This window comes from Haliotis rufescens, unplaced genomic scaffold (genome assembly GCF_023055435.1).
Source record: "Haliotis rufescens isolate VD_foot unplaced genomic scaffold, xgHalRufe1.0.p SCAF_6, whole genome shotgun sequence".
Taxonomy (NCBI): domain Eukaryota; kingdom Metazoa; phylum Mollusca; class Gastropoda; order Lepetellida; family Haliotidae; genus Haliotis; species Haliotis rufescens.
This window is the reverse complement of record NW_025964334.1, coordinates 55582228-55607240: the sequence shown is the minus strand read 5'-3', so window position 1 is coordinate 55607240 and position 25013 is coordinate 55582228. Positions and strand designations below refer to the sequence as shown.

Sequence of the window (25013 nt, the reverse complement as noted above, 5' to 3'; positions counted from 1 at the left end):
TAATGAGAGAGCCAGTGATTGAGATAATGAGAGAGCCAATGATTGAGATAATGTGAGAGCGAGTGATTGATATAATGAGAGAGCCAATGATTGAGATAATGTGAGAGCCAGTGATTGAGATATTGTGAGAGCCAGTGATTGAGATAATGTGAGAGCCAGTGATTGAGATAATGTGAGAGCCAATGATTGAGATAATGTGAGAGCGAGTGATTGATATAATGTGAGAGCCAATGATTGAGAAAATGTGAGAGCCAATGATTGAGATAATGTGAGAGCTAGTGATTGATATAATGTGAGAGCCAATGATTGAGATAATGAGAGAGCCAATGATTGATATAATGTGAGAGCCAATGATTGAGATAATGAGAGAGCCAATGATTGATATAATGAGAGAGCCAGTGATTGAGATAATGAGAGAGCCAATGATTGATATAATGAGAGAGCCAATGATTGATATAATGAGAGAGCCAGTGATTGAGATAATGTGAGAGCAGACAATCGATATAATGTGGGAACCATTAATTAAGATACCGTTTGCGCCAGAGATTGAGATAATGCTTAAATTGTATTTTTATAGAATAGAAATGCCACAAGAGAACTTGTTTTAATTATTAAAAAAGGCGTAGGTTTGTGTCCCATTGGTCAAGTACATATTATTTGTGTCCATTCTCAATTTCTATGCCAGGAGAATGCAATTGTTTGAAAGCCTGGACTTACTGTATCAGAATGTGATTGTGATGTGGTCAAATAGATACTGGTAATCAGATTAGGTATCTGCCAAAGCAAAGTACTTCTATTTCCATTTGATGACCATTGATGTTATCCATTTCCTGCAAGCCCCGTCCTTGTTGAGCTGATGATGTAGGTTGATGGAGAGGCTACAAGGACAGATACCTACAGGTCAGTTGACCCCAGTGGATGCAGAAATCAATAGACTCTATGATAAAGGAGACACTCAAGCTGAAACGTTATTGCCACTAAATTGGTGCAATATTTCCTTGAGAAGCTTATGTTGTGTCCGGCAGGGTATCACATCTTGCCCCTGGATGCAACACAGTGGTAGAGTCGCCACCAAGTTGGGCCTCTAGGTTAATCTTGCTGCACTGACAACTTGATCTCATTAGTGAGGCTCTCCATCTTTATTGGAGAGATTTGTACAAGATGAGTGGTTCTGGAAACAGTCTTTATCTGTAGATGTGTTTGACATCTGGGTCTATTAGGTCTCCATGACAGCTGGGTCTATGTGGTCTCCCTGACAGCTGGGTCTATGTGGTCTCCCTGACAGCTGGGTCTATGTGTTCTCCTTGACAGCTGGGTCTATGTGGTCTCCATGACAGCTGGGTCTATGTGGTCTCCATGACAGCTGGGTCTATGTGGTCTCCCTGACAGCTACGTCTATGTGGTCTTCTTGACATCTGGGTCTATGTGGTCTCCTTGACTGCTGGGTCTATGTGGTCTCCATGACAGCTAGGTCTATGTGTTCTCCTTGACAGCTCGGTCTATGTGGTCTCTTTGACTGCTGGGTCTATGTGGTCTCCATGCCAGATGGGTCTATGTGGTCTCCTTGACAGCTGGGTCTATGTGGTCTCTTTGACTGCTGGGTCTATGTGGTCTCCATGCCATATGGGTCTATGTGTTCTCCTTGACAGCTGGGTCTATGTGGTCTCCATGACAGCTAGGTCTATGTGTTCTCCTTGACAGCTGGGTCTATGTGGTCTCCATGCCAGATGGGTCTATGTGGTCTCCATGACAGCTAGGTCTATGTGTTCTCCTTGACAGCTGGGTCTATGTGGTCTCTTTGACTGCTGGGTCTATGTGGTCTCCATGCCAGATGGGTCTATGTGGTCTCCTTGACGGCTGGGTCTATATGGTCTCCTTGACAGCTGTGTCAATCTATGTGGTCTCCCTGACAGCTGGGTCTATATTGTCTCCTTGACAGCTGTGTCAATCTATGTGGTCTCCCTGACATCTGGGTCTATGTGGTCTCCTTGACAGCTGGGTCTATGTGGTCTCCTTGACAGCTGGGTCTATGTGGTCTCCTTGACTGCTGGGTCTATGTGGTCTCCATGACAGCTAGGTCTATGTGTTCTCCTTGACAGATGGGTCTATGTGGTCACCATGACAGCTTGGTCTATGTGGTCTCCATGCCAGATGGGTCTATGTGGTCTCCCTGACAGCTTGGTCTATAAGGTCCACTGGTGCCTTGGACAACTGGGCCATCTGTGCCTTAGACGACTGGTCCACCGGTGCCTTAGACGACTGGTCCATTGGTGCCTTAGACGACTTAGACGACTGGTCCACCGGTGCCTTAAATGACTGGTCCATGGGTGCCTTAGACGACTGGTCCACCGGTGCCTTAGACGACTGGTCCACCGGTGCCTTAGACGACTGGTCCACCGGTGCCTTAGACGACTGGTCCACCGGTGCCTTAGATGACTGAGCCATTGGTGACTTGGACGACTGGTCCACCAGTGCCTTAGATGACTGGTCCACCAGATGACTGGTCCACCGGTGCCTTAGATGACTGGTCCACCAGATGACTGGTCCACCGGTGCCTTAGATGACTGGTCCACCAGATGATTGGTCCACCGGTGCCTTAGATGACTGGTCCACCAGATGACTGGTCCACCGGTGCCTTAGATGACTGGTCCACCAGATGATTGGTCCACCGGTGCCTTAGATGACTGGTCCACCGGTGCCTTAGATGACTGGTCCACCAGATGATTGGTCCACCGGTGCCTTAGATGACTGGTCCACCGGTGCCTTAGATGACTGGTCCACCAGATGATTGGTCCACCGGTGCCTTAGATGACTGGTCCACCAGATGACTGGTCCACCGGTGCCTTAGATGACTGGTCCACCAGATGATTGGTCCACCGGTGCCTTAGATGACTGGTCCACCGGTGCCTTAGACAACTGGGCCATCGGTATCTTAGACAACCGAGCCACCGCTGCCTTAGACAACTGGGCCACCGGTGCCCCCTCATTAGAGTGGAGTGGGTAATTTATCGTAACACTTCAGAGTCACTGCTTTACTGTTTGCTTTTATTCGCTTTATTAAATTCATTATCTCAGGACAGATAATCAGTAATTCATCCATTCTCTAATTGATTGATTTTGCCATCCTGGCCGATACTACAGCGGATGAGCCAGCCCTGGCTGTAGTTACCTTGTTCATTTCAAGCTCGGTTCCACTTTCATCACACTCTATTCAAAATTCTGTTTGAAGGCATACACAGTAGCATTCCCAGCTTGTTGCTGTCATGCTGACCTCCACAGCATCATGCCTATATGTTTACTGAGTTCAACATTCAACACATCCCAGACTCAATCCATAGGAGTGCTGATACAGTAAGACCATGTAAACTCGAGGATGTCAGGACCATCAAGATTATATTGATATATCCAATGATAAAGACAAGTGGAGAGCCTGCCTGTAGGAGACGATAGTGTCAGGACTTCTGCAAGGTTCAAGGGGCGGTCGGGTAGCCTAGTGATTAAAGCGTTAGCTCGTCACGCTGAAGGCCCGGGTTCGTTTCCCGACATGGGTACAATGTGCGAAGCCCATTTCTGGTGTCCCCCGCCGTGATATTGCTGGAATATTGCTAAAAGCGGCGTAAAACCTAACTCACTCAATTCTGCAAGGTCCATGTCAGGTGACAGTCAGCGGTTTCAACGTATGGCTGAAGTTATACACAGTTCAAGGCAATATGAGATCAAATTGTAAGTGTAGCTTCAGGAATTGCCTTGTGCATAAAGTGTCTGCTTGCCATGCTGAAGGCATGGGTTCCATTCCCAACCTGTGAGGCACTTTTCCGGTGTCCCCTCTCCCCTCCCTTCTTCTCTGCCCCCCCCCCCCTTGATATTGCTGGAATATTGCAAAAATTGGCATAAAACTCATCCCTTCACTCCTTCAATGAAGAAGCTGTTGGGATTCCAGGTTAGAAGGGACAGAAGGGTAGCCTAGTGGTTAAAGCATTCGCTCTTCACGCCGAAGACCCGGGTTCGATTCCAGACATGGGTACAATGTGTGAAACCCATTTCTGGTGTCCCCTGCCATGATATTGCTGGAATATTGCTAAAAGCGGCGTAAAACCATACTCACTCACTCCAGGTTAGAATAGGCCTCAAGCAAATTGAAACGTCTGATCGAGACTTGATGTTTAATGTTGCTAAGTGCGGCGTGAAACAACATGCACTCTCAGTGAAGCTCCTGCTAAGTGAGTGAGTGAGTTTGGTTTTACGCCGCTTTTAGCAATATTCCAGCAATATCACGGCAGGGGACACCAGAAATGGGCTTCACATATTGTACCCATGTCTGGAATCGAACCCAGGTCTTCGGCGTGACGAGCAAACGCTTTAACCACTAGGCTACCCAACCGCCCCTAAGACTAGATCATATACTTACATCGTCCTACATAATGTGTTGAGATAACAGAGTTTGTTAACCATGTTCATTGTTTATCAGAGTTTGCATCATAGTCAAACAGACTTTCATGGAAAAAAAATGTCCGATATTTTCCTTCAAGTGTGAGAGGAAGCGTGTAGAAAGTGAACCTGTCATTAGAAGGGCATCCAATTAGCTTCCCAGAGGACTGAGAGTCTGTACGGTTCTTCCAAGCTGCACAAATCCTAATATTCAGTTAGATTGATTTCACTTCTCCGGCTTCAGTCGTGGAATAAGGAGGACTTTTTTCTGACTTGTGTTCCACAATTTTCATGCTAACAAGACTATTTATCCAAATTTAGTTCTCAGTTGTGATATAGAGAGGAAGATTGATTGCAGATCTAGCCCATCTTCCTTTGTACATGCTCTATGGGGCCCAAACCATCAGTCTATATTCTTAGGCACCACTGCATCTGAGGACTCTACCACAAGGCAGTGTTTTTTCTCTGTAATGAGGCCAGATCCATTTATCTTCTCAAAGCACAGGAAGATAATTGAACAAAGGTTTTTAAAATTTCGTACCTTTATAAAAACCAATTTGAAATATGAGTTTAAAGGAAATAGAAAGAAAGTTCAAGATAGAATATTTTCACTTATTGTATTACCTGCTTTGTACTCTTGCTAATTTTAGGATTGGCAATATTGAAAATGAGAAACTGCTATATTTGGCACAGGAAAAATAAAATCCTGACTCCAACATGAGCAAAAATTTCAAAGGTCACATTCCTGATAACAAATTGCTTTAATATTTTTAGCTCAATGTTTACTGAGAGGAGCTTATCAAATGAATCTGTGCACGGAGTTCTGAAGCTGAAATACTGGCAGTGTGTTGTAGAAGCAGCTCTTTGTCCTCTGGACTGATAGTAAGCCCTTGTTTTGCAGCGGCCACCAAATCAAAATCTGATAGCTCACATGGCCTCTAAGCAAAGGGAATTAGGATGTGTAGAACCCTGTATTGGAATTTTGGCCCAGAAAGTTGTTCTGAAGTCAGTCCAATCAATACGTTGAGCTAGCTCATCACCGAAGTGTCTTTCAGCAAGGTAAGGCTGAATCAATGAGACGTAATTGACCCGGCAGCAATGCAATTCAATTACAGGTTATTGAAGACTTTCAGGAATCCCACAGCCAACATGCGATAAGAAAGGGTCTTCATTGCCTCAGTTCCCCTACAGAGGTGTAGATTAGAGAGGCGCAACTGCGCCGGTGAATTCTGATTGCTTTGTAATGGTCATGCATTTTGAAAGAATTTTGCAGTGGATGTGATTGAGTACTGGTGGAAGCTGGAGTGTGAGTCGGTAGCCTGAACCCCATTGCACAAAGCGATCTTAGCAGGATTATTGTAACCCTATGTTGAAGTATGGGTGTTGATCTTAGTGCTAAGATTGCTGTGTGGAACATGGCCAGGGTATTGTTGTACAAAAAAACCTTAGTGCTGCGACTCGTAAGTCTCTTAAGGTATGGGAGTTAGGATCACCTTAGCGCTAAGATCGCTTTGTTCAGCGGCACCCTGGTTTGAGTTTGATTGAGTTTCTGAAGACCTCAGGGAAGATGTTGGCAAAGATTTAGTGGTGGCAGTGTTGAGCTTCCATAGATATTAGGAACATTGCACCATAAGGGTCATATGACAGGGAGCCTCTTGCTCTTATGTTCCAAAAGCTTAGTATCATGTTTGTTTTAACACCACACTCAGCAATATTCCAGCTACCGGTATATGATGGTGGTCTGTAAATAATTGTGTTTGGACAACAGTCCAATTATTGATGTCATGAGCATCTATCCACGCAATTGGGAGCGATGACATGCTTCAACCAAGTCAGCGAGCTTGACCACCTGATCCCGTTAGTTGCCTCTTACGGCAAGCATGGGTTGCTGAAGACCTATTCTAACCCGGAACTTCACGGATCGCGAGCAGAGGAAGCTCGGGGGTTATCAGAGTTTCCATGGGTGCGAGGCATTGAAGTGCATACAGATGAACATTGGGTTCCACAAATGGGTGCAATTGTGGTCAGCCAGATTATATTTCTGTATTATACTGGCCCCAAAATTGTTCCCCAGTGTCAATGCCTATTGTTTGGGATAGTTGTTCATGCTGTCAACCATTGGTTTGCTTGTCCCAGACTCTGTTAATAGCTAAATATTGCTTCATCACCATGGGGATTCGAGGTTAGATTAGACTCTAAGCAACGTATGCTGGTCTTGAGAGGTGACCAAATGGATGGGGTTGACAGTGTGTCCTCGTACCCGTATCGGGTGGTTCATTGTTGTTCACAATATCGATCACTGGATTGTCTGGTACAGACCCGATTAGTATCTTATGGAAGCTAGAAAATTGCTGAATGCAATGTTAAACAACAAGCAAGCAAAAAAACCCACGAACTTTTACTTCTTTTAGGGGCTGAGAACCCTTCCAAATTACACCATTCAGGTACCTGTGAAGATCCGGGGTAGAATAGGTCTTCAGCAACCCATGCTTGCCGTAAAAGGTGACTATGCTTGTCGTAAAGGCGACTAACAGCATCGGGTGGTCAGGCTCGCTGACTTGGTTGATGCATGTCAACGATCCCAATTGTGTGGATCGATGCTCATGATATCAATCACTGGATTGTCTGGTCCAGACTTGATTATTTACAGACTGCCGTCATATAGCTGGAATATTGCTGAGTGCGGCGTTAAACAACAAACCAACCAAACAACCAACACCATTCAGGCTATCATAGCATCTGAGAAAGTTGGAAGAACACTGTGTTACATTGTTACTAGTTGCAGACTTTGTGCCCAAGACTTGTGATGAGAAGAACGACAATAGCACTCTGCTTTACCTTGTAATTATTTAGCAAATGTACATAGATGAAAGCAACTCGCTTGTGAATATTGGTGAAAAATAGGATTAAATGCTGTATGCGCAAGATTAATTCCCATGGCCTACTCGCCTAAATTGATTTCATCCGATTTATTGATTAATCAATACTAATACATGACTGTGGATATGTGAGAGAGAAAGCAGGACACAGTACTCATTTCGCCTGACTACTAACATCTGGGTGAACAGTCACAAACAAACCAAGGGGTGGTGGCTTAGCCCAGAGGTTAAGGTGTTCACTTATCATGCCTAAGGTCTGGGTTTGATTCCCATCATGGTACAATGTGTGAAGGTCATTTCTGGTTTACTTTGCAAGTGTATTGTTGGTACATTTTTAAAAACTTGAAAATTCACTAAATCAATTGGCTTGCTGAAACAGTTTATAATGCATCAGATTCTTATGCAGAGGTTACCCGTGAAGATCCGGGTTAGGATAGGTCTTCAGCAACCCATGCTTGACGTAAAAGGTGGCTATGCTTGTCGTAAGAGGTGCTTAATGGGATCGGGTGGTCAGACTTGCTGACTTGGTTGATGCATGTCATCATATCCTAATTGCGTGGGATGCTCATGATGTCAATCACTGGATTGTCTGATCCAGACTCGATTATTTACAGACCAGCATCATAGCTAGACTATTGCTGAGTGCAGCGTTTAACAACAAATAAATAAACAAAAAAACAAATTATGTAAAAGTTGTGTTGTAATAGCTAGCTGGCTGCTGTAGGCAGGGCAGGAATCCCTGTGTTTTCGCTGCTGTTGTGAGTATGTATCAAGACCAAAACTGTATGGCCTTCGTAAAAAAGTGCTGTATCAGCAAAGGTTTAGTCTATGATGATTATGTATATGAGGTAGGATTTCCATATGCTTGTGCAACATTATATCAGTCTCCATGCAAGGAAGTGTCTAAATGCACATATTCATGACTGTTGTAATTGGGTTATGTCAGGAATCAAACCCACGGTGTGTTAAATATACAAGACTTAATGGATGAGGGTGTTAGGGCATCCAGTGGGATGGATTAACAAACAGATGTGATGAAATCTGGAATCAAACCCATGGTGTGTGTGACAGAGGCATGCACTTACCATCACACCACCCTAGTTTCCAGTGACATGTTATGAAGAGTGACGACACACATGGTATCTTCATTGATTGTGAAACTGATGAAATGTTTTTGCTCTTTTCTGCTGGTCAGATGTGTCAATACTTGCTGATTCGTTTATGAATATACAAAAAAACAAACTAGTTTCCATGGAAACTGCTGTAGATGGGGACAAACAGTACACATTAATAAGAGTAAAGTTATGGTATTTATAGATGTGGGACCTTTATCATACCATGAAAATGGTCTATTAATGTTGAACAGATCAGATTGAAGTGGTGTCATACTCTTAATATCTTGGTGTTTTGGTTTTATGTAGAAATATATTTACTCAAGCATGTTTTACTTAGCTAAACAGGCAATTGAGGCAAACAAGCCTAAGTACCTATTAAAAGGATGATGTTCACATATCTGGACATAAACGCTGGTATGTATTTTAAGATACTTGTTGTAACAATTTACCTATTTTGCTATATGGTGAGTAAATATGGTGTACAGAAGTAAGAAAACACGTTAAAATTATGCGTACTAGATATTGTAAATGTACCTTGAAAATAGGATACAAATCTTCAAACACTGCTGTATTAGGTGAACTGGGAAGAACAAGAATGTTTGAACATGGTGTTGTGAGAGGAATTAATTATTGGATTAAGCTATTATGCCTCTAGGCAAATATCCAAAGCACTTAATTCCTGCTGTGTACATGATGGATTAGGTTATAAAACTATATTTGTGAGATATTCATTGTTAAGTTATGGCTTTGGTAATGTGTGGTCGATGCAAGATGTCGGACACTGTGCTGCTTTTGTTTATACACTTAAGCAAAGAACAAGAGATCTGTTTAAGAAAGAATGGTCAGATTGTACATCTAATTCACCGTCCCCAAAGGCAGGAATTATACTGCTCCTACAAATCCTTACTACAACCTGGAAAATATCTGTCATCAGTTGAGACCGTAATTTTAAGAAGAGCTCTTACAGTATTTAGATGTTATTTGAATGATTTTAAACTACACAACTATAGAATGTCTACAGTCTGTTTGACTCCAAATGAGAACGATGAATTGCAAAATAACTCGAAATCCAGAAAAGTGTATGAAACATCAATACGGTACTTGACCATGAATACCCTGTACCCAACAAAATCTGAATTTTGTTTATTTTAAGACCCATGACGGATGAAGTTCTTTAAGAAACTATCATGTAATTTTGTATAGAAATGTGTACATGACACGTAGGGGGGACAGGGTATTCATGGTCAAGTACCGTATTGATGTTTCATAGACTTTCCTGGATTTCGAGTTATATTGCAATTCATCGTTCTCATTTGGAGTCAAACGGACTGTAGACATTCTATAGTTGTGTAGTTTAAAATCATTCAAATAACATCTAAATACTGTAAGAGCTCTTCTTAAAATTACGGTCTCAACTGAAGACTTTGATGATGAACGCCCTGCACTATTTATATGTCCAGCTTATACTAAGTTAAGGTTGACATAGTGGCCCCAGTATTATTATGAATACCCTACCATGCATAAGTTTGTATCTCTACTCACAACTGACGACAGCAGTTTATTCCAGCCAGCTCTTTATCTTGAAAAAATGTTTAAACTTAGAAATTCCAGAACCAAAATAACTTGAAGTGTTCTGTCATAATTTTCCAAATATTATCCAATCATATGTACTATTGACCTCATGGCCATGAAATAAATTCTGTTCTGTTCTGGTTATCACACAGATGTGTTGAACCAGGAATCAGATCCATGGTGTGTGTGACAGGCGTGTGCACCTACCATCACACCACCCTAGTTTCCAGTGACATGGTCACTGTTAAATATACAAGACTTAATGGATGAGGGTGTTAGGGCATCCAGTAGGATGGATTAACAAACAGATGTGTTGAACCAGGAATCAGATCCATGGTGTGTGTGACAGGCGTGTGCACTTACCATCACACCACCCTAGTTTCCAGTGACATGGTCACTGTTAAATATACAAGACTTAATGGATGAGGGTGTTAGGGCATCCAGTAGGATGGATTAACAAACAGATGTGTTGAACCAGGAATCAGATCCATGGTGTGTGTGACAGGCGTGTGCTTACCATCACACCACCTAGCTTCTAGCCACATGGCCATTCAAGGCTGTAACGGATGAGGGTGTAAGAGCATCCAGTAGGATGGATTATCACACAGATGTGTTGATCAATGGGACACTACTGTAGCCAGTTGTTGACCATGGATGTCATTAGCGAGTTTCTAATGACCTGCATTGTGTTGACATAAGTGACAATCATGAATCTATTCAGTTATGACTTGCGTAATGATTGTTTGAATTCTCTAAATACTGTAATTCTCAAGCACCAAGGACAATATATTGATGACGAGTTAGACTATCAATAGTTAACATCTGCACATGCGACACTATACTGATAGTTTCAGCATTTGTATTGAAATGAAAATACTGATCTCTTATTTTCCCTTTCGTTGTTTCATCAAAACTTGGCCTTGTTTGAAGAGTCTTGTTTTTCCCTTCAGAACACATTCTGTTATAGTGACAGTAGCAGGAGACCTCACCGAGATGAACACTACCAAGCTGACTGTTATTCTTTTCCCGATGAACGTCAGTATGTCGCGTGATTACATCATTAATCTGGCGGAGAGACAGTCTGACAGAGCTCCTTTAGGGGAATTCCTCAATGTCTAAAAATAACGTCAAATAGGGACGTACTACTAAATGACAATTTCTTTCAGATTGTGCACATTCCACCAAAAACAAGCCATTATGTAAGTTTTCAACCTAATAACGAATTTGTATCCTTTTATGATAATGTTGTTAAAAACTAAGAATGCTCCAATCTCCAAAAGAAATCACTAAGCCCCATACACCGGGAGATCCAACCGCGCACCTCAAGCGGCAATCCCTCCATCAGCTGCTCCTCCTGACTTAGTGTGTCTCAAGTTAGTGTGTCTCCACTTAGTGCGTCTCAACTTGGTGTGTCTCAACTAAGTGTGTCTCAAGGGGGCACAGGTGGCCCAGCTGCGATTAGCTGTGCAGAGTTGCGTCCCTTGGTCACGCCAGGAACCTATGATTGTGGGTTCGAATCCCGGTTCGCCCCTATTATGTTTCTAGGTTTGTCAGCACCAAACCGTGCTGGTGTGTTTCACCGAAGTGGTAAACGTCTGAGACCTGCATCACTTCGGGCTTTCCTCCCACATTAAGCTGACACGCCGTAATATAACTGGAATAATGTTAAAAGCAGCCTTAAACCCAACTCACTCACTCATTCACTAGTGTGTCTCAAATACACCCCCAATATTCACAGTACATTCACATTAACCCCTTTTCTGCATCATCTGTATCTTGATATCTTTCCAATTCCAACGTCACTGGGTGCCCGTTTTATTTCAAGTGATTGACATTGCCGTAGCAGACATTTTATGACGTTTGTAAGTCCAAGGGACATAACTCCCAATGGAAATCTTGGGACGGATGACGTTACGAGAAAGGCAACTCTCCACATTAATATAAGTTTGTTTTAAATAGTTAAAGTTTGGTGCTTAAATGGATTGTTTTGTTATGATTTATGTATGTGTCAGTATAAGGATTGAAGTTGTATTTGTTGACGTTCAGCAGCTGATGAAGACGTGAGCACGTGAGCAAGTTTTTTATGAAGCGCTCCACTGACTTTTCTGCAGATATTTGGTGAATTGTCCTATGTCTATCATCAACCCCTATCGTGTATATACAACGAATTTTATCTGCTGTTAAGATCATAAATAAGATAGCCTTGCGATAAATCACAGAGAACAATGAAGAACGAAGAGTGGTTTATTTCACGATAAAAATTGTTCTATTATGTCGTCATTTCTGGAGATTCGAATATGCGCCCGCAAATTGATGACATATATTGGACTACATTATTTTGAGAGAGATGTGTCTAGTAAGTTGTTCCCCATAGATGTAGCTGGGCTACGCAGATAAACACAGTGGCCAGGCAATCGCATCCAACTGTGGGAGACATATGACAATCGGTATTAGGAGAAGAGGTACAGATGATTGACGTGAGAATTGTGAGAATATGTGGGAAATACCAAACATAACCCACCTGTTCATAAAATGGACTTTTCGACATTTCTGAGGTCAGATTCTGTTTAGAGAGTCATTAAAATTCGGGTAAATATTTTTAAAGCTTGTAAATTTTTTCAACATCCTAAAAGAGGCTGTATGTGATGTTGATATCTCATGTAAGAAATACAACATGTACATGACTCATGGTCGTTGTTTATCTAACAATGCACCCCTCATGGTTTATTCTCCCTGCAGTGTTTTATTGTACGATAAACAATTCCCTCTCATCGTTTATTTCCTCATTAGGCCCCACTGGGGCTATACAACAGATACACACTGTATGGCCGCTGTGTAGATGAGGCCATTGACCCCCACCATGGCTATGTACCGCTACTAGGGACCTTGTGTAGGATATGGACTGAATTAGCAAGGCTTCCTGGGTTGATCAATAGTCAGTCTCCCTGATGTGAAGGCGTCACAGGAAACAACATTGCTGTGTTCATCCGTAATTTGAACTTAATGACTTGTAAAAGACAAAAATATTCTGGTTCTCTCAATCGTTTCATTAAGCTTGCAAATATAGTCATGATTTTTCCTTGTACAAACTTCAGGAAATCACATTCATGTTGAAGTTGTTGGTTTTTGCTTATTAAATATCATTTTGGAGTGATTATATTCAGTCTTAAGAATCTGGCCAACAGCCCCTAGCTACATGGTACTTCCAACTTGGGTCGTTCATCTGGACATGTCCTATTTCAGACTTAATATCTCTCTCCTTTCTCAGAAGACATTGTTTTAGGGACAATCTACTGTCAGGATGTGGTATAAAACTTTGACCCTAATTTGCCCCTAATAAGTAAACTTGTCCATTGACCAAAGTGTAGGCAGTCTTGGAAATGGATGAAAATGGATAACAATGTCATAGTCTTGTGTTATTCATCTATAATTTTAGTTTTTTTGTACAAAATGATCAGTCAAATCATATCACAGAAATGCACATCTTGTGAATGGCAATATGAAAAATTTGAATTCACAGTATGAAATTCATATCATTGTGTTATCTTGGGGTTAGAGGGCAAATTTCAAGATTCTTGTAATGGCCGTGCCCACACTGGTAACAGCGATGTTACCGAGAGTGTAACGAAGGTGTCACATGCTGTGAAGGAGCTTGAGAACCCGTCTTGATCTATTTTAAGATCCCTTCACATAGCAGTTGACAAGCTCCTCACAGCATTTATCCCGTTCCCGGAGCTCTCTATACTATCCCAGCCACCAATCAAAGCTCCCCACAGTGATAGATGACCACAACCATGCTTGGAGTTGAACTCGCAACCGAATGACCGTTATGTTTACAAACAAGTGACGACTGTCGTGTCGCCAAACAGTCGACTTGATCTGTTTTGGCCTGACAATGTTCAGGTTTAGGTTTGCAGCAGTTTTACTCCTATTCTTTTATATTTTGAAATTTAAGTTATTGTGGGTCCATAAATAAAGGATTGAAAGTAGCTTTATTGTACCGTAAACATCTTCACTCATTTCAGCTCCTGAGACTCCGGGTTCAGAGCACGACTCCCAACTGGCAGCCATCATCGGACCTGCGCCAGACACGCATCCGAGATGCTGAAGGCGGGGAAATTCTGCTCTTCAAGGAAATAGAGTGGCAGAACATGAAGATCGAGGCCAACGCCATGGAGTCTGAAATACCACAGGATGTCGCATCCACGCCGCTACGTCTCCTTGCCAACCAGGCGAAGATCAGGATCACCATGAAGAAGAAACTAAGTGGTACAGGCAGAAAAAGAATTTCTTTTGTCCTTTAGTTTGGATGTAGAGTTACAGAGTTACTGCCAGGATGCAACAGTGATTGTGGAGTTATAGTCTAGATTCACTCTGATTGTGTTCCTTGGTATGGTAATGACTGCACCATGTCCGTACTTGTTGGTTTGACCCAAGTAGGAAATATTTAGGACCTTTTGGCTTTCTTACTTTCTGCTTGGATTTCTGTAAACAGCATGACTCACCAGGGTTCTGCTCAGCCATTTCTGCTCAAAATGTACTATTATCCTCTAAAATGATCTCAATAAGAATTTTTGTCTCTAAACCTCTTCTCATATTTAGTTCAAATCATTTGGATTTTACTGAAGTGTTTGTGAAACAGTTGAAATAAAATGTATGGCATTAGAAACATACAATTATTGAGTGGAAGTCTCTTTCTCTTTCACATCTTGCTCAGTTCTTAAGTGATGCAGATTCTAGACCTACTTAGTCCTCTCATAGTTTAGACAGTGTAACTTTAATTTAGGATGATTCTGGCAAAGGATTGAAAAACAGAATTATTTTCTGTGTATGGAATTGATAAAATGCAGGGCCTAAGATACCGAATAATTAGAACTGTGCTTGTCATGACTCATATTCCCAAGGCAAGAGTGTTAACTGACTGTGAAAGTCCAGTTGCCACCCTTGCCGAACTAGGCTGGAATTTCTGGGCTTGATCATTTCGCCACCAGTGGCTATTACGGGTTATGCCTCTTCTGTGTCCTCCTATTGACCAATCACATTCCACATCTCATATCACTTGGATTTGCTTTTATCAAAATCGATAATCAAGATCTATATTGGAATAAAACAGGTCTTATTTCTAAAAGGATTTGGAAAATATATATGTTGACGCCGAGCTGGAGGTACACTTGCTTTACAAATCCGGCATTTGACCGAGTTCTGAACAGCAGTTGATGAAGGGGATGTTGAGTTCGGAACGTGATTTTGATTGTACTATCCATAGATTTGTTAGCCCAGCCAAAATATAACTGCGTAATTCCAGCCTAGTTCGGCAAGGTCGGAAACTGGACTTTGTTCAGTTATCTCCCTTACCTCTCATACTCGACCATTGACCAAAGTTTGCTTTGTGAACAGGGCCATGGGTTTTAGGTGCCCATTTGAAAGTGACATCGGTGTCAACGCTTCCGTCTCTGTCCTCAGATTGTAGCATCATATCAACGCGGGTGATGTTGCTGCTGGATGACATACTGTGGGTGTTGACGGCGTCGCAGCTGAAGGCCGCCATCTTGTATTCCAACTCCTTGAAAGAGGTCATCGAGAGATCTGCTCAGCAGAGCAAAAAGGTGGCTTCTGAGAAGTTACAGGTAAATGTGGGACTGGTGGTTAGATGTCTATGGGCATCATGAACCAATCATAGTTGTTTGCCCTTGTGGGGATTTGGGGTCAGAAGGCTTCTGGCACCTCATGTTTGTTGTAAGAGCTGACTAAAATGGACATTGTGTGGTCAGACTCGGTTGCTTGGTTGATTGTTAGTCTATGTGACCCAATGGTATTGCTGGCTACAGTTGTTGCAAAATTCAACCAAGTCTGACCATTTTGTTGCCTCTTATGACAAGTTGCTGGAACCTATATACCTATATACCTTTATATAAGCGCCCAGCTCTAACAAGCGCCCACAGCGATATTTGCTAATATATTGGCTAGTGAACAATCCCAATTAGCATCCCTTCCGATTGATCAATGTACACAAGACTTATTTAGTCGTGTATAATATGCACTTGTGTGTTATATGCACCCTTATTATTAACTGACTGTTATCTGTGATATCCCATCAGCTTGTTATCACACTGTCTCTTGGAATGCTGGACCCGATTAAGATATTCAGCAGCTAAAGGCTTCTAGCGTAGTTTGTTTGTTTGTTTGTTTGTTGTTTAACGCTGCACTCAGCAATATTCCAGCTATATGACGGCGGTCTGTAAATAATCGAGTCTGGACCAGACAATCCATTGATTGACATCATAAGCATCGATCCATGCAATTGGGATCGATGACATGCATCAAGTCAGCGAGCCTGACCACCCGATCCCGTTAGTCGCCTTTTATGACAAGCACAGTCGCCTTTTACAGCAAGCATGGGTTGCTGAAGACCTATTCTACCCCGGATCTTCACGGGTCTCTGGCGTAGTATTTCTTTCCTAAATAGTCTATGGAACCAGTAGCCTACATAGATACATGTATGCTCAATATCAATAAACTTGATTAGAGAATTGCATATTTGATTTTCTAAGTAACAATGTTGTACATATTTAATTTTATTAGTTATACGAGAGACTTGCCATGTGGTATTCTCTAATTGTGTAAGAAACTTGACATGTGTTTTTCTCCTCTGTAGAAACAAGGACATAGCCGAACACAGTCTGATCAATATCGACAGCAACAACAGCAGCAACAACAGCCCACAGCTCTAACCAGGGGATCAGCATTTGTCAAGTATGATGTTGCATCGACATCGTACCATTTGATAACAAGCCGTATCGACCTGCATCTCTGTGATGATAGACCAGTAGATACAGGTAACATACATCACACTTCTATCTTGCTATGTATTATAACTAAAATGACTATAGTTATTAGGAAACAGCCCGTTTGTTTGTTGTATAACCCTGCACTCAGCAATATTCCAGCTATATGCTGGATCTGTAAATAATCAAATCTGGATCAGACAATCCAGTGATTGACATCATGAGCATCAATCCACGCTCTTGGAATACGATGACCAACCAAGTCAGCAAGCCTTTTTTTACACATATTCTTCACCATGTCTCACGAAAAGCAGTGATAAGATCTTTTGTTTTTGTCATTTCACGAAATTATGGAAAAAAGAGTCTGCCAAATTTTATTTTTCTTCGAACTACATGAATGCTACTTTCAAGTGCATATCATTTGCAAGAGGATTCATTGTGCAAAGTCTGAAGTTACATTGGCCAGGCATTGACATTGACGAGGTGGTTACAATGATCAGGTGGTTACAATGACCAGGTGGTTACATTGACCAGGTGGTTACAATGACCAGGTGGTTACAATGACCAGGTGGTTACAATGACCAGGTGGTTACAATGACCAGGTGGTTACAATGACCAGGTGGTTACATTGATCAGGTGGTTACAATGACCAGGTGGTTACAACGATCAGGTGTTTACAATGACCAGGTGGTGTCATTGACCAGGTGGTTACAATGATCAGGTGGTTACAATGACCAGGTGGTTACAATGACCAGGTGGTTACAATGATCAGGTGGTTACAATGACCAGGTGGTTACAATGACCAGGTAGTTACATTGACCAGGTGGTTACATTGACCAGGTGGTTACATTGACCAGGTGGTTACAATGATCAGGTTGTTACAATGATCAGGTGGTTACAATGACCAGGTGGTTACAATGATCAGGTGGTTACAATGACCAGGTGGTTACAATGACCAGGTGGTTACATTGACCAGGTGGTTACAATGACCAGGTGGTTACAATGACCAGGTGGTTACAATGATCAGGTGGTTACAATGACCAGGTGGTTACAATGACCAGGTGGTTACAATGATCAGGTGGTTACAATGACCAGGTGGTTACAATGACCAGGTGGTTACATTGACCAGGTGGTTACAATGACCAGGTGGTTACAATGATCAGGTGGTTACAATGACCAGGTGGTTACATTGACCAGGTGGTTACAATGATCAGGTGGTTACAATGACCAGGTGGTTACATGCTATCGTCAAATCAGACTGAAAGAACCTGCCCCTCAAACTGAATCAATATTTGAACTGTTGTAATGCTGTCTAAGGTTGCTATCTAAGGGTTGCTGACTGAGGTTGCTGTCTAAGGTTGCTGTCTGAGTGTCTGAGGTTGCTGTCTGAGGTTGCTGTTTGAGGTTGCTGTCTAAGGTTGCTGTCTTAGGTTGCTGTCTGAGGTTGCTGTCTGAGTGTCTGAGGATGCTGTCTGAGATTGCTGTCTGAGGACGTGTCTAAGGTTGCTGTCTGAGGTTGCTATCTAAGGTTGCTGTCTGAGGTTGCTGTCTGAGTGTCTGAGGTTGCTGTTTGAGGTTGCTATATCAGGTTGCTGTCCGAGGACGTGTCTAAGGTTGCTGTCTGAGGTTGCTGTCTAAGGTTGCTGTCTGAGTGTCTGAGGTTGCTGTCTGAGGTTGCTGTTTGAGGTTGCTGTCTAAGGTTGCTGTCTAAGGTTGCTGTCTAAGGTTGCTGTCTATCTAAGGTTGCTGTCTATCTAAGGTTGCTGTCTATCTAAGGTTGCTATCTAAGGTTGCTGTCTAAGGTTGCTGTCTGAGGTTGCTGTCTGAGGTTGCTGTCTGAGGTTGCTGTCATGTGTTTCAGGGTTCGAGGGAGAGAAGACCTGGAAGACAGAGGGCGGCTCCATGCAGGTCACAATGTACAAGCTGTCGGTAGACGTCTACCCCTTCCATCCTGCAGGTAGACACATTCACTCAACTATAGAAGTACTGTAAATGTACAAGCTGTCGGTAGACATCTACCCCTTCCATCCTGCAGGTAGACACATTCCACTGAACTATAGAAGTACTGTTAATGTACAAGCTGTCGGTAGACATCTACCCCTTCCATCCTGCAGGTAGACACATTCCACTGAACTATAGAAGTACTGTTAATGTACAAGCTGTCGGTAGATGTCTACCCCTTCCATCCTGCAGGTAGACACATTCCACTGAACTATAGAAGTACTGTTAATGTACAAGCTGTCGGTAGATGTCTACCCCTTCCATCCTTCAGGTAGACACATTCCACTCAACTATAGAAGTACTGTTAATGTACAAGCTGTCGGTAGACGTCTACCCCTTCCATCCTGCAGGTAGACACATTCCACTGAACTATAGAAGTACTGTTAATGTACAAGCTGTCGGTAGACATCTACCCCTTCCATCCTGCAGGTAGACACATTCCACTGAACTATAGAAGTACTGTTAATGTACAAGCTGTCGGTAGACATCTACCCCTTCCATCCTGCAGGTAGACACATTCCACTTAACTATAGAAGTACTGTTAATGTACAAGCTGTCGGTAGACATCTACCCCTTCCATCCTGCAGGTAGACACATTCCACTGAACTATAGAAGTACTGTTAATGTACAAGCTGTCGGTAGATGTCTACCCCTTCCATCCTGCAGGTAGACACATTCCACTGAACTATAGAAGTACTGTTAATGTACAAGCTGTCGGTAGATGTCTACCCCTTCCATCCTGCAGGTAGACACATTCCACTCAACTATAGAAGTACTGTTAATGTACAAGCTGTCGGTAGACGTCTACCCCTTCCATCCTGCAGGTAGACACATTCCACTCAACTATAGAAGTACTGTTAATGTACAAGCTGTCGGTAGACGTCTACCCCTTCCATCCTGCAGGTAGACACATTCCACTGAACTATAGAAGTACTGTAAATGTACAAGCTGTCGGTAGACATCTACCCCTTCCATCCTGCAGGTAGACACATTCCACTGAACTATAGAAGTACTGTTAATGTACAAGCTGTCGGTAGATGTCTACCCCTTCCATCCTGCAGGTAGACACATTCCACTCAACTATAGAAGTACTGTAAATGTACAAGCTGTCGGTAGACATCTACCCCTTCCATCATGGAGGTAGACACATTCCACTCAACTATAGAAGTACTGTAAATGTACAAGCTGTCGGTAGACATCTACCCCTTCCATCCTGCAGGTAGACACATTCCACTGAACTATAGAAGTACTGTTAATGTACAAGCTGTCGGTAGATGTCTACCCCTTCCATCCTGCAGGTAGACACATTCCACTGAACTATAGAAGTACTGTTAATGTACAAGCTGTCGGTAGATGTCTACCCCTTCCATCCTGCAGGTAGACACATTCCACTCAACTATAGAAGTACTGTTAATGTACAAGCTGTCGGTTGACGTCTACCCCTTCCATCCTGCAGGTAGACACATTCCACTCAACTATAGAAGTACTGTTAATGTACAAGCTGTCGGTAGACATCTACCCCTTCCATCCTGCAGGTAGACACATTCCACTTAACTATAGAAGTACTGTTAATGTACAAGCTGTCGGTAGACGTCTACCCCTTCCATCCTGCAGGTAGACACATTCCACTCAACTATAGAAGTACTGTTAATGTACAAGCTGTCGGTAGACGTCTACCCCTTCCATCCTGCAGGTAGACACATTCCACTGAACTATAGAAGTACTGTTAATGTACAAGCTGTCGGTAGACATCTACCCCTTCCATCCTGCAGGTAGACACATTCCACTGAACTATAGAAGTACTGTAAATGTACAAGCTGTCGGTAGACATCTACCCCTTCCATCCTGCAGGTAGACACATTCCACTGAACTATAGAAGTACTGTTAATGTACAAGCTGTCGGTAGATGTCTACCCCTTCCATCCTGCAGGTAGACACATTCCACTGAACTATAGAAGTACTGTAAATGTACAAGCTGTCGGTAGACATCTACCCCTTCCATCCTGCAGGTAGACACATTCCACTTAACTATAGAAGTACTGTAAATATACAAGCTGTCGGTAGACATCTACCCCTTCCATCCTGCAGGTAGACACATTCCACTGAACTATAGAAGTACTGTTAATGTACAAGCTGTCGGTAGACGTCTACCCCTTCCATCCTGCAGGTAGACACATTCCACTCAACTATAGAAGTACTGTAAATGTACAAGCTGTCAGTAGACGTCTACCCCTTCCATCCTGCAGGTAGACACATTCCACTCAACTGTAGAAGTACTGTTAATGTACAAGCTGTCGGTAGACGTCTACCCCTTCCATCCTGCAGGTAGACACATTCCACTCAACTATAGAAGTACTGTTAATGTACAAGTTGTCGGTTGACGTCTACCCCTTCCATCCTGCAGGTAGACACATTCAACTTAACTATAGAAGTACTGTAAATGTACAAGCTGTCGGTTGACGTCTACCCCTTCCATCCTGCAGGTAGACACATTCCACTCAACTATAGAAGTACTGTTAATGTACAAGCTGTCGGTAGAGGTCTACCCCTTCCATCCTGCAGGTAGACACATTCCACTCAACTATAGAAGTACTGTAAATGTACAAGCTGTCGGTAGACATCTACCCCTTCCATCCTGCAGGTAGACACATTCCACTGAACTATAGAAGTACTGTTAATGTACAAGCTGTCGGTAGATGTCTACCCCTTCCATCCTGCAGGTAGACACATTCCACTCAACTATAGAAGTACTGTAAATGTACAAGCTGTCGGTAGACGTCTACCCCTTCCATCCTGCAGGTAGACACATTCCACTGAACTATAGAAGTACTGTTAATGTACAAGCTGTCGGTAGACGTCTACCCCTTCCATCCTGCAGGTAGACACATTCCACTCAACTATAGAAGTACTGTTAATGTACAAGTTGTCGGTTGACGTCTACCCCTTCCATCCTGCAGGTAGACACATTCAACTTAACTATAGAAGTACTGTAAATGTACAAGCTGTCGGTTGACGTCTACCCCTTCCATCCTGCAGGTAGACACATTCCACTCAACTATAGAAGTACTGTTAATGTACAAGCTGTCGGTAGACATCGACCCCTTCCATCCTGCAGGTAGACACATTCCACTCAACTATAGAAGTACTGTAAATGTACAAGCTGTCGGTAGAGGTCTACCCCTTCCATCCTGCAGGTAGACACATTCCACTCAACTATAGAAGTACTGTAAATGTACAAGCTGTCGGTAGACATCTACCCCTTCCATCCTGCAGGTAGACACATTCCACTGAACTATAGAAGTACTGTTAATGTACAAGCTGTCGGTAGATGTCTACCCCTTCCATCCTGCAGGTAGACACATTCCACTCAACTATAGAAGTACTGTAAATGTACAAGCTGTCGGTAGACATCTACCCCTTCCATCCTGCAGGTAGACACATTCCACTTAACTATAGAAGTACTGTAAATATACAAGCTGTCGGTAGACATCTACCCCTTCCATCCTGCAGGTAGACACATTCCACTGAACTATAGAAGTACTGTTAATGTACAAGCTGTCGGTAGACGTCTACCCCTTCCATCCTGCAGGTAGACACATTCCACTCAACTATAGAAGTACTGTAAATGTACAAGCTGTCAGTAGACGTCTACCCCTTCCATCCTGCAGGTAGACACATTCCACTCAACTATAGAAGTACTGTTAATGTACAAGCTGTCGGTAGACGTCTACCCCTTCCATCCTGCAGGTAGACACATTCCACTCAACTATAGAAGTACTGTTAATGTACAAGTTGTCTGTTGACGTCTACCCCTTCCATCCTGCAGGTAGACACATTCAACTTAACTATAGAAGTACTGTAAATGTACAAGCTGTCGGTTGACGTCTACCCCTTCCATCCTGCAGGTAGACACATTCCACTCAACTATAGAAGTACTGTTAATGTACAAGCTGTCGGTAGAGGTCTACCCCTTCCATCCTGCAGGTAGACACATTCCACTCAACTATAGAAGTACTGTAAATGTACAAGCTGTCGGTAGACATCTACCCCTTCCATCCTGCAGGTAGACACATTCCACTGAACTATAGAAGTACTGTTAATGTACAAGCTGTCGGTAGATGTCTACCCCTTCCATCCTGCAGGTAGACACATTCCACTCAACTATAGAAGTACTGTAAATGTACAAGCTGTCGGTAGACGTCTACCCCTTCCATCCTGCAGGTAGACACATTCCACTGAACTATAGAAGTACTGTTAATGTACAAGCTGTCGGTAGACGTCTACCCCTTCCATCCTGCAGGTAGACACATTCCACTCAACTATAGAAGTACTGTTAATGTACAAGTTGTCGGTTGACGTCTACCCCTTCCATCCTGCAGGTAGACACATTCAACTTAACTATAGAAGTACTGTAAATGTACAAGCTGTCGGTTGACGTCTACCCCTTCCATCCTGCAGGTAGACACATTCCACTCAACTATAGAAGTACTGTTAATGTACAAGCTGTCGGTAGACATCGACCCCTTCCATCCTGCAGGTAGACACATTCCACTCAACTATAGAAGTACTGTAAATGTACAAGCTGTCGGTAGACATCTACCCCTTCCATCCTGCAGGTAGACACATTCCACTGAACTATAGAAGTACTGTTAATGTACAAGCTGTCGGTAGATGTCTACCCCTTCCATCCTGCAGGTAGACACATTCCACTCAACTATAGAAGTACTGTAAATGTACAAGCTGTCGGTAGACATCTACCCCTTCCATCCTGCAGGTAGACACATTCCACTGAACTATAGAAGTACTGTTAATGTACAAGCTGTCGGTAGATGTCTACCCCTTCCATCCTGCAGGTAGACACATTCCACTCAACTATAGAAGTACTGTTAATGTACAAGCTGTCGGTAGACGTCTACCCCTTCCATCTTGCAGGTAGACACATTCCACTTAACTATAGAAGTACTGTTAATGTACAAGCTGTCGGTAGACGTCTCCCCCTTCTATCCTGCAGGTAGACACATTCCACTGAACTATAGAAGTACTGTAAATGTACAAGCTGTCTGTAGACGTCTACCCCTTCTATCCTGCAGGTAGACACATTCCACTCAACTATAGAAGTACTGTAAATGTACAAGCTGTTGGTAGACGTCTACCCCTTCCATCCTGCAGGTAGACACATTCAAGTCGACTATAGAAGTACTGTTAATGTACAAACTGTCGGTAGACGTCTACCCCTTCCATCCTGCAGGTAGACACAATCCACTCAACTATAGAAGTACTCTTAATGTACAAACTGTCGGTAGAGGTCTACCCCTTCCATCCTGCAGGTAGACACATTCCACTCAACTATACAGCCTTAGAAATTGGCACTAGTCCTGTAGTCCTTGTCAAACTGCCCAATAGTGAAGGTATCATAAGGACTAGTAGAAATTTGCCATTTTTAAGGGCTTTGCTTTATGTTACCATTATAAGGACTAGTGGACTAAAACTGTTAGTTTCTACCGCTGCTATAGAAGTATTGTTAATGTACAAGCTGTCGGTAGACATCTACCCATTCCATCCTGCAGGTAGACAAATTCCACAGCGTTAAAAATTGACACTAGTCCTGCAGTCCTTGCCAAACTGCCCAATAGGTATCATAAGGACTAATAAGGACTAGTAGAAATTTGCCATTTTTAAGAGTTTTGGTTTTAGGACTCTTGGACTAAATATGTTAGTTTCTACTACTGTTACATTAGAGAAGTACTGTTAATATCTCAGGTCATTTCTATGTCAAATAATCACCAAATGTTAATCATCAACATATATAATTGTCAGAGATCACAAGTCTACGAGGTGTAGTGAACACAGCTGATTTATCTTCCAAATGTCATAAACATGTATTCATCCTTGATCTGAGTGGACATTCTTATACATGTTTCCAAATACCGTATTTGATGTAATAACTGCCCAGGGCGCTCTCAAAATTAGAAATAGGGGGATCTTATTGGAATATAATTTTGATGAAAGAGTTGAAAGATTGTACATTTCGTGGTTTATGCTGACAGCCTGAAACGATACAAAAGAAATGTCTGTGCATATGATACATGACAGATATATTATTCCAGAATTTTATTGCCCGTAATTAAGGGTGCATAGAACACACGAGTGCATATTATACACGAATAAATGATAAATGTCTTGTGTACATTGATCAGTTGGAAGGGTGCTAATTGGGAGTGGTTCACAAGGCA

The 25013-nt window shown here is 42.6% G+C and overlaps 1 protein-coding gene across 2 annotated transcripts in view; it reads left to right on the top strand.

Moving 5' to 3' along the window:
* The window catches only part of LOC124146866 (UHRF1-binding protein 1-like), a 140437-nt gene that overhangs the window by 40981 nt on the left and 74443 nt on the right, over positions 1–25013 (top strand). For both annotated transcript variants that reach the window (XM_046517381.2, XM_046517380.2), the window contains exons 6-9: positions 14020–14263; positions 15458–15621; positions 16650–16830; positions 18641–18736. In XM_046517381.2, the coding sequence (XP_046373337.2) occupies positions 14020–14263; positions 15458–15621; positions 16650–16830; positions 18641–18736 (685 nt within the window). The remainder of the gene's footprint in view (positions 1–14019; positions 14264–15457; positions 15622–16649; positions 16831–18640; positions 18737–25013) is intronic.